General features: G+C 44.6%; 1 protein-coding gene across 2 annotated transcripts; it reads right to left on the bottom strand.

The window, feature by feature from the left end:
• ANKRD34B (ankyrin repeat domain 34B) lies at window positions 1-9,429 on the bottom strand. Of its 2 annotated transcripts, XM_021381362.1 has the most exons (4): window positions 8,599-9,429; window positions 6,026-6,220; window positions 5,421-5,544; window positions 1-4,871 (listed from the first exon to the last, which is right to left on the bottom strand). In XM_021381362.1, the coding sequence occupies exon 4, from the start codon at window positions 4,797-4,799 to the stop codon at window positions 3,246-3,248; it is 1,554 nt and encodes a 517-aa protein (XP_021237037.1). In that variant the 5' UTR covers window positions 4,800-4,871; window positions 5,421-5,544; window positions 6,026-6,220; window positions 8,599-9,429; the 3' UTR covers window positions 1-3,245. The 2 variants fall into 2 exon arrangements, with proteins under 2 accessions (XP_021237037.1, XP_021237036.1); XM_021381361.1 differs by lacking the exon at window positions 6,026-6,220.

Here is a 10,177-nt window from a genome sequence, read left to right as displayed (position 1 = left end):
TGAATGGTGAAAAAAACACTTTTATTTATGCAACATAAAAACACAAGAGAACACAACCGAATTGTTCATCTTTGTAAGGTCACTTTTAACACTGATGCAACAATAAACATTCACGTTAACTTTTCACATTACTTCTGCATCAAAATTAGGCACAAAATACTGGCAACGTGGTGGAAAGATGTCTGTCTTCAAGACACTGGGCATTTTCCTCCATCATCTGAACACTTCTTAAAACATACTATTTCACAGAGCAGTACATAAGTTAATACATGATTAATTACAAAACTCACACAGCAGAAATGAGATTTTAAACTTTCAGCAAAGGTATCAGCTAGAAAACCTTATCATTAGTTGGTATTTTCTAAAAAAAAAAAAAAGTATTTGTATTTCTTAAAGGCAAATTTGTAACTTCCAATATTTATATTCATTATGAAATGAATAGACTAGAATTCAATTTCCATATATAGCATAAAAACATTTGATAAGTATATTGCGTTGCATACACATTGTCTTAGTATGGACCAATTTTTAAATTTATGGTTAATAATTTAAGATTGCCTGGTGTTATTCCACGTAATTTCTCTGCTACAACCAGCTTCCCGTGGAATCCTTCTTGCTTCTACCACGTATGTGCAGAGGCTGGTCAAATAATGTCTCCTGAAATACAGCACTGTTCCCCAGGCTGAACCTGAATGGAACCAAGTTCTCCACGAGCTTCCTCGTGTGTCCGCCAGTGGCTAGCAGCGTGACGTGACATCACTTGTGGAGCTGCCTTGGTTCTGAACGCTTAGCCGTGCAAACTCACAGAACTAAATCTAACCCACTCTTACTCATCCATAGATGGGTAAGCAACTTTCAAGGGATGAATTGTCCTTCTCTAACAAATGAACAAGCAATCAAATAAATACCCTAGTCCCATCACCAGCAACATGTTTGTGACTGGAACTGGTTATTCCTGAGGCACCCACTGAGAAATACTTGAACAAGAAACAGAACAAGTGTGACAGCTGCATCCAAGTCAAACTCTGTGCAGATCACCACAGACCACGGTGCTACACATCCCAGGTTAGCAGAGCTGTGAGCACTGGGAATTTCAAGACCTATATTTTTTTTGCAGAAGAATTAATTTGGACTATAGCGGGACAGGTTTGCTCCTTTGCTCATTCTGGTTAGTTCTGGGAGTTTGGACAGCAAGCAGATTCTCTATAATCTAGAAGACGGAAAGATTTGGTGTCACAAAGCTCTTTTAAGATTTAAATTTGCAATTTCAGATATACATTTTGTAAGTAAGTGGTGCTGAGTAGGGATGTAAACCATGCTGTTTTCCATATGTCAGAAGTTTCCTTCTTCAAAAAAATATATATTAGGGACTTTAGAACATTTTAATGTTTTTACATCAAAAGGTATTTAGGGAGATGATTGTATATTTATCATTTACTTGAAATTGTCTTACAGTAAGGGCAAGACTAAACAACATCACAGTTACTCGTAAGGCAACAGCGCAGAGTGAATTTTGACAGAAGCCGAAAGAAGGCAGATAACACCCACTGTATTTTTAGGAAAGGACACCTCGTTTTGGTATACAGAAATTCAGATTATACAGACACCAATACAGTTCTTTTTTTTTTTTTTTTTGTAAATAGTGACAAAAGATAGCACATAAAATACTTCTCAATCTTTAGAAGACAAGTTATTAAATGCTAAATGTGATGCCATAAATCAAGCATCTACAGAATATGCACAAATGCAAGACAGATGTTTAGAACCACAAGATACCAAACAGGAAGAAAAAGCACATCTAGAAATAGTTAAAAATATATATGAATTACCTCAGAGACAAAGCGTGTTTCTCACCTGTAACAAATTCATGCTTTTGCTTCAAGTTGGGCAAGATGAGGGCAAGATGAGGGCAAGATGAGGGCAAGATGAGGGCAAGATGAGGGCAAGATGAGGGCAAGATGAGGGCAAGATGAGGGCAAGNGATGAGGGCAAGATGAGGGCAAGATGAGGGCAAGATGAGGGCAAGATGAGGGCAAGATGAGGGCAAGATGAGGGCAAGATGAGGGCAAGATGAGGTCTTCCAGCTCCCAGGTGAATATCCCCATTGTTGGATTATTTTTTATTTTTTTTTTTGGTTTTTTTTTTTTCATTATTTTTTTTTTTTCTATGTCTGAGAGCAGGACAGAGCTCATCCTTGCTCCCAGGCAAGGAAGGGTATGTGATATCTCCCACCACCTGTACCTTGTCTTGAGAGGAAACACAGCTATGGGGAGAACAAGATCCCGTGTGTTTTGGAGACCTCTTGGTGTTTGAGAGCCTGAAGCTGCAGAAAGTAATGGAGCCCCATGCTGGTAGAGCCTCTACCTCTCCCACCCAGCTTTGTTTTAAGCAGCAAACCGCAGCAAACCCCAGCAGACAGCTTGAGAAGCACAAGTTGATGGATGTGGCTACCTGGTGCTGCAAGCAGGGTTTGGTCATTTTACATGAGAAGCAACAGGACCAGTCAGGCACTCTGCTGGCCTCGTAGCTCAATGCTGGACTGCTGTTACATGCTGAATGCCCATCTGCAGCTCTCCAGGCTCTGTGTACCATGCCGATTCCCACTGGGCGCATCAAGCAGATCCCCAGTCTTCATCTGGAATTTCCCAAGTGAACTACGCATACAACATAGTCGTGTAACATCTGTTTTCATTTATAGTCTGTGTATTGTCTGTTTATGTGCAGTAAAGCCACTGAAGCCAGAGGATGTTGCCTGTGGGCACGGACCACTGCCCACCCTTCAAGCACAGGCTCATGTCTGGAGTCTCTGGATATCACAAAACTCTGATGTTCAGCATCACAGTCAAATGTTCCAAGTTCCCAAATTCCTTTTGTACAACTTTTCTGGGTGGAGAAACAGTGTAGTCTTTGGGGAAAACTTGCAACCTAGAAATGAGAACTGCACCACCTAAGATCCTTCATAGATTCAGCCTGTTGCAGGTAAGGCTTCAGTGCTAAAGCTGGAAATATGAGGAGAATATAATAAATATTCCTCAGTCTGTAGAAAGCAACATCATTTAATTAATTAATTAATTAGACAGATAAGTGTATCTTTTGATGTAGTACCTAAGCTATTTAATTCATTCTGAGGCTGAGAGCCCTACATCACAGACCTGCCATCTTTTCAGAAGTGTATCATTGTTACAGTTAGGTAGAGCAGCGAGTCTGTACATAATGTAAACATTTTATAACCCTTCAATCTCCTGTCAAAAATTCAGTAATTGCCTAATCTGCTCAGTCTGTAATGACTGCCTCCGCAGTAGCATTTTTGTATTTTTGGTCTCACTAAGGGAAGCAGGTGCTTCTGGTACTAAGTATTTTTGCCCATGAGAAATCATCCCAGAAACCTTATTAAATAAGTTAATAGCTGGAATTGGGGGCTGCGGATTCACATTCAGTGGTGGAAGAAAACCTGGTCTTGTCTGAGCAATGTTATCCAACAGTAAGGCTCCCGAACCCCATCTTCCTAGAAAAGTTTCTTTTCTTCTGCTCATGGGAACAGCAGAAATTTTCTCCAGTAAATCTCTAGAACTTGGAAACAAAGAATGAGACGTAGAGACAATTTTCTTCTTTCCTATCACTGACTTACTGTCTTCTGCAGCAGCAGCATGTACAGTAGTAGTTAACTGAGAATCAGAGCTATAATGACTTGCTTCTAAGTTTCCTTTTTTGATAATACTGCTTAGGTTTGAAATGAAGTTGATTTGCCCCAAACTCGAATCCTCATCCTCACGCCCAGGGATCCCACTGGGAAGATGCTCCTCTTCACCATAACGAGTCTGAGAGTTTATGTCATCATACGGTAATTTCCTTGATCCATTTTGATCAGTAGTTTTCAGTAAATTAGCAGTGTCTTTTATGTCAGTACTTTGGTGTCTGGTAACAAACCTCTTTGATAAGGCAAAGCCGTTAGCTTTAGAAGAGAGCTCTTCTTCTGGAGTTACATCCTGAAGCTCTCCGTATAAAGAGGAAACCTTACTCTGGTGAAACAATGAAGGAGAGCTCTTTACCCAAGGCTCAGACTGTAGTTGCTGCACATGTGCCATCCTGGATCCCATGTCTGATGAACTGGAATTTCTTGGTGAAACTGGCCGAGAATGGTCTGTGCTTCTGGGATGATCCAGATCCTTAAAGTTGAAGAATGCCCTTTTAGTTCCATTTGAGCCTGAAAGCGGGGCTGATAATTTTAGTTCTATTTCAGATGGGGAAGTGCAGGCAGCTGGGGATTGGCATTCTTCAAGGTCTGCAGGAGATACGTTTAAGTACTGTTTTGCTGTCTGCCTTCCTGATGGAGACTTGTCTGTTGTGATTATGATTACCTCCTTTCCTCTTGCTCTACAGGCATTGAGAAGAACTTCCAGAGTCTCTTTGTCTTCAGAGTTTATTGCATACACCAGCGCAGAGCAGTGAGAGTGATCTTGTAGGCTTGGGTCAGCTCCACTTTTCAGTAGCAGAGAAACCACCTCAGGCCCCGCTTTTTCTAGACAAGCATGCATCAAGGCTGTCTTTCCAGATTTGTCCTGGATGTTTGGATCCGCCTTGTTTTCCAGTAGATATTTAACCATCTTTGCCTTGCTGACACTCTGGGAGTCCACATGTTTTGTCCTACAGGCAATCATTAAAGGAGTTTCACCTCTGTTGTTGCTTTCATTGATGCAGACTCCACCTTCCAACAACAGCCTGGTGAGGCGCAGTCGACTCTGGTAGACAGCTCTTATCAGGGAGTTCCCTTCTGTTGGCAGTTCCGTGGTCTGGTTCATGGCACTCGTCTTTCACTTGCACCTTCCTAACTGCAGAAAAGAACACCTGATGCTGAAAGAAGGCAAGAAGGCCTAAAAAAGAAAAAAAGAAGAAAAAAAGGGGGGGAGGAAAGATTAGTTGTTTGAATTGTTCCTATACGTTTGTCAATAATCTCTTTTAAGACTATGAAGGAGGGGAAAAAAAAAGAAAAAAAGATAATCCCACCTCCTAGACTTCAAGAAATGCATTAATTTTTTAAAGCAACACTTGGATGTACTTAAAATATTTATAGACACTTAAAACGTGGCTGTCATTTTGTTTTCCTCCATGCTGTAATTGCTTTATCCTGATTACACCCAAGTGACTCTGCAGCAGTTGTAGCACTTCTGATTCGAATCATTGGAAGAAGATGAACCCCGCAGCATTTGTTTTCACTGAGTTCCTGCGAGTACCTGAGCCTCTTCTATTTTTTCTTATCAAATGACAGGGCTAAACATCCACAAACTAGTGAGGAAAAAACAGATTCCTGGATCTTAATAAAGAAGAAGAGCACAAGCACACTTTTTTTTATTAACTTTTAAATAGTTGGAAAACTAATATTATCTCTTTTATAAAAGTAGTAACATGCAGAAGCACATTACCTTACTTATGGTGGTTGGAAGTCACACTAGTCTGAGTGAAACAGCACAAATGAAGTGATGCCAAAGCTGCCGCTCTTGTAACAGAGCTGAGAGGAATCCACTGCCTGGGCAAAAAGCATCAGCTCTGAAAGAAAAAAAGCATTCAATAGTATGAAGGAAAATCTGGAGGTTTCATATGAAAAAAAATAGGAGCTTAATGACATAAACAGTGGCATTGAGTGCTCTCTCAGCAAGTTTGCTGATGACACCGAGCTGGGGGGTGCAGTCAACAGGCCCGAGGGACAGGAAGTCATGGAGAGATACCTAGACAGGCAGAGCAGTGGGCCCAGGAGAACCTCATGAGGTTCAATAAATCTAAGCGCAAGGTATTGCGCATGGGTCATGGCAACCCTCACTGTCAGTACAAGCTGGGGGATGGAAAGATAGAGCACAGTCCTCCCACAAAGGACTTGGGGGTACTGGTGTTTGGCAAGCTGGACATGAGCCAGCAGTGTGCCCTCGCAGCCCAGAAAGCCAACTGTACCCTGGGCTGCATCAAAAGAAGCATGGCCAGCAGGGCGAGGGAGGTGATCCTGCCCCTCTGCTGTGTGCTGGTGAGGCCTCACCTGGAGTACTACATCCAGATGGGGAGTCCTCAGTGCAGGAGAGACATGGACCTGTTGGAGCATGTTCAGAGAAGGGCCACAAAAATGATCCAAGGGATGGAATGCCTCTCCTATGGGGACACGCTGAGAGAGCTGGGGCTGTTCAGCCTGGAGAAGAGAAGGCTCTGAGGAGACCTGATGGCAGCCTTTCACTATCTAAAGTGTGGGGGAGATAGAAGAAAGAAGGGGACAGACTCCTTAGTGGGGTCAGTTGTGGTAGGGCAAGGGGAAATGGTTTCAAACTAAAAGAGGGCAGATTTAGGTTGGATATAAGGAAAAAGTTTGTAAAAACAAACAAAACAAAAAAAACACAATGAGGGTTGTGAGGCAGTAGAACAGGTTGCCCAGACAGGTGGTAGATGCCTCCTGTCCCTGGAGACATTCAAGGTCAGCCTGTACAGGGTTCTGAGCACCTGACTGAGCTGTAGGTGTCCCTGTTCATTGCAGGGCAGTTGGACTAGATAGCCTTTGATTCTAAATTACTTTTTGTTTAGGGAAAAGTCTTCAGAGCCAAAAGAAAAACCAGTATTTAACAACCCAGATGATAACTCATCTGACTATTAAAGACAGATATAAAGAAGACATTGAGAACCTCAACCTTTTCCTTATCCTCAGTGGTCACATTCCCCACCACATCCAGTAAAGGATGGAGTGCCTCATTGGCCCTTAACTGTTCATACATTTGTAAACATATTTTTTTGTTGTCCTTTACCACAGTGGCGAGGTTGAGCTCACACTGGGCTTCAGCCTTTCTGATTTTCTCCCTGCATATCCTAGCAGCTTTCTTGTACTCTCCCTGAGTTGCCTGTCCCCTCTTCCACAGGTAAACTCTTCCGCTCCCTGCTCAGCCACACCACCTCATCTTACAGCACGGGGGACAGCCCACTCCTGCATCTTCACAACTTCCTTCTTGAGGAGCATCCAGCCTTCCTGGATCCCTTCGCCCTCCAAGACTGATTCCCATGGGATGGGATGGTGATGGGATACACCTAGATAAGGTACACCTTCTCAAAAAAAAAAACAAAAAAAACAAACAACAACACCACCAACTCCAAAACCAGCAACCACCCGACAAAAAAGCACACTTACAGCTACTTGAAGTGAAAGTCAAAGTTCAAGCAGACTCCCCAGCAGATTTACTCAAACTGGGATTATACATGCTCTATTCTCATTAGCTGTGATGCCAGGAACAATTGCATGTGTTACTGAGACGTCAGGAGAGCCACAGGAGCCAGCCTGGTACTGGGACAGCTCTTCAAGGAATGAGGAACTGCGTGACATCACAGATTATAAGGTGGTCTTTCAGAACATTCACAAATTTCTAATGTTCTTGTGCAAATCGCATTCTAGGAATAGTTCTTCTGTTTGTAGAGAAAATAATTTTATTTTTAAAGAGCAAAGTTCTCCTGGAGACTGGGATGAAGAAGCACAAGGCACCTGGTAGAATGAAAATCAGTTTCTGAGGGCAGTGATGGTTTGTTTCCAAGGAGTGGTGATGCAGCACTGTGGATCTGTGCTGGGTCCTATCCTGAGGTCTGGCAGGCAATTACAAAGCAGTGATAACCTAGAGCTCTATTCTGACAGAGGTTCTGCTGCCATCAGAGTGGGAAAAGCCACTGGAACTTAAAAGTTTTAGCACTTAGTTTTTGTCCTGTACCCCTTGCTTCCTGATCTGTGAGCATACTGATGGAGCTGTAGGTGTCCCTGTTCATTGCAGGGTAGTTGGACTAGATGGTGTTTAAGGGTCCTTTCCAACTCAAACCATGTATGACTCTAATTACCAGGAGAAACTCTGACAGCATTTTGCTACAGGTAACAATGGAAATAATCACAAAACTAAGGGGCAAAACACTTATCAATGTTATAATGTAGAGACATTTTCACTAAGTGAGTGTAGCAAAGGATGCTATGAATCGATGTTATTGCAAGGTATTCCTCACTTTTTCAAAGTTAGAGCCAAATTTTCTCTGTATGTCCCACACTCTCAGCATTACACACAACTTTTCACAGCAGTGTTCAGGGAGTCCAAAATAATTCCACTACAATTAAGTCAGCGATTCTCCCCTCTGGCAGAGGCGGGCTCAGCCACTGAAGGAGCACGAAGCCATAAGTACATTTGTGATTGATTCACTTCGTGAATTCTCCTGGTCAGTTTAACAACTCCGATCTCCTCCACTGACATTTAGCCGCGTGTAAAAAACGACTTCTAATTAACAAATTACCAACGCAACAGAGCCAAAGTTTCCCCCACAGCCCCAGGGAGCTGCCGGGACCAAACCAAGGGCCATTCGCCACACCAACGAACACTTGGGCGGCGCGCCCCGTTCCGCCCCTCCGCCAGGCTGAGCTGAGAGCGGACGGTCGGGCGCTGCCTGCAGCCTCCCCACTCACCGAGCACTGCCTTGCTGCCCTCGGAGGAGTGTTGGAGAGTTCCAGACCGCAACGCTCGCTGCCCTTAACTCCAGAGGAGCCCGCCAGCGCCGAAGGGTCCGAAGCCCGCGGGGTCCCGTCACACTGCCCCGCTCGCTCCTCACCTGTTTCCCGCCGCAGCTCCTCGGGGCCGGTGCAGCGTCCCGCCGCCCGCCGCCTTCCCAGGCAGAGCCGCGCCTCCCTTCCACGCGCTCAGGCAGAAAGTGGAAGTTCCGCCTGCTTTATAAAGCGGCTGGCGGCCAGCGGGGCGAGACGTGAGGCGGGGAGGGCTCCCGGCTGCGCGGATGTCGGCCCCCTCCGGCCGCGCTCAGCGGGAGGGGACGGGAGCGGAACTGGGAGCTGCTGTGCCCACATCTCACGGCCCTCACAACCCTGCTCCCTCACAGCCACACCCCACTGCCTCACACTCACTCGCACCTCTTGCCCCGACTCAGCCTTTCCCGTCTCCTCCTCAGGGGAGGGCTGTAGGAGGCCCTCACACCTTTGCTGCCCATCTCCTTGTGGCAGTGGTCTCCCGCCGTGGGCTCTGGGCGTTCCAGTGTCCACCACTGCCTCCATTTCCCTCAGCCAGGCATGGCTGTCCTCTACAAAATGATCTCCTGGCCACGCTATAGACCTCTGTTCTCCCTCCGTGGTGAAGGGCAGCTGTTGTAAAGGAAAGAAACAACCCATCTAAAATCCTTCTAGGTGACCTTGCTGCTTCCTACCACCTAACGGTATGAATTTATTGGCGTTTAATGAGAAATTGAGGCAGATGATCTGTTGCTGGTTGCCCCTGGCTGGCTTCCCAAACAAGCTCAGAGTCTGCCTTCAGCCTGCCTGTGGCTGTGCCCAAACCCTACCAGAAACATGGCTGTAGCTTTTGGTGCCTAAAGGGAATCCGTACTTCAAACAGCTTACAGGTCTGTTCCAAGAGTACCATTCATAAGTAAAAATGATCACCTAGAGCCATAAGAGAAGCTGAGAAATTTGTCTGAGACCTTTTTCAGTACAGCCCGAAGCAGTTCTGCCTTGGGGTATACTCAGCTTTTACTCTGCAATAATACCCAGCCACTTCAGATGGCAAAACTGCCAAAGGAAAAAAAGGAGTTGGGTCCTGTTTATTTGTAGGAGGACTAAGAGGTCTGCCATTTCATAAATTACCCTGGAGACTTTCAAGGCGAGGCAGGACCAGGCCCTGGACAACCTGATTTAGCTGTACATGTCCCTGATCATTGCAGGGGAGCTGGACTAGATGGCCTTTAAAGGTCCCTTCCAACTCTTAAGAATTCCATGATTCTGTGATTCTAGTTCTCTTGCACAGTTTTTAAACTTAAACTCTTAAACTTGTTCATTATTAAACAAGTCTAAAACCAGCCAGATGGTTACTTAGTTTGATATGTTTTTCTCTGCAGGGGTGCCTGTAGCCCCAGTTGGAGTTGAAGGCCCCCACGTCAATATAGGATTATCTTACAGCATGGATTTTTTTTCTTTTGCTTTCTCTCCAGAAGCAACTCTCTTAAAGCATGCCAGGAGAGACTTTTTTTTTTCTTTCTTGGTACTTGATGTTGCCTAACAATGAACGGACCTGGCAGAAAATAAGTCCCAGTACCCGGGATTTTTTTCTGTGACTAGTACACAAAAGTTTCTCTGCAATACCACTTTAATGCAAGGACACTTCCTATAGATTGGTCTCAGGAGAAG

This window comes from Numida meleagris, chromosome Z, assembly GCF_002078875.1.
Source record: "Numida meleagris isolate 19003 breed g44 Domestic line chromosome Z, NumMel1.0, whole genome shotgun sequence".
NCBI lineage: Eukaryota > Metazoa > Chordata > Aves > Galliformes > Numididae > Numida > Numida meleagris.
This window is presented reverse-complemented; position numbering and strand designations above follow the sequence as displayed.

Excerpts from the sequence above, each read along its gene's own strand:
- ANKRD34B (XM_021381362.1), bottom strand. The coding sequence starts at position 4,799 with ATGAACCAGACCACGGAACTGCCAACAGAAGGGAACTCCCTGATAAGA.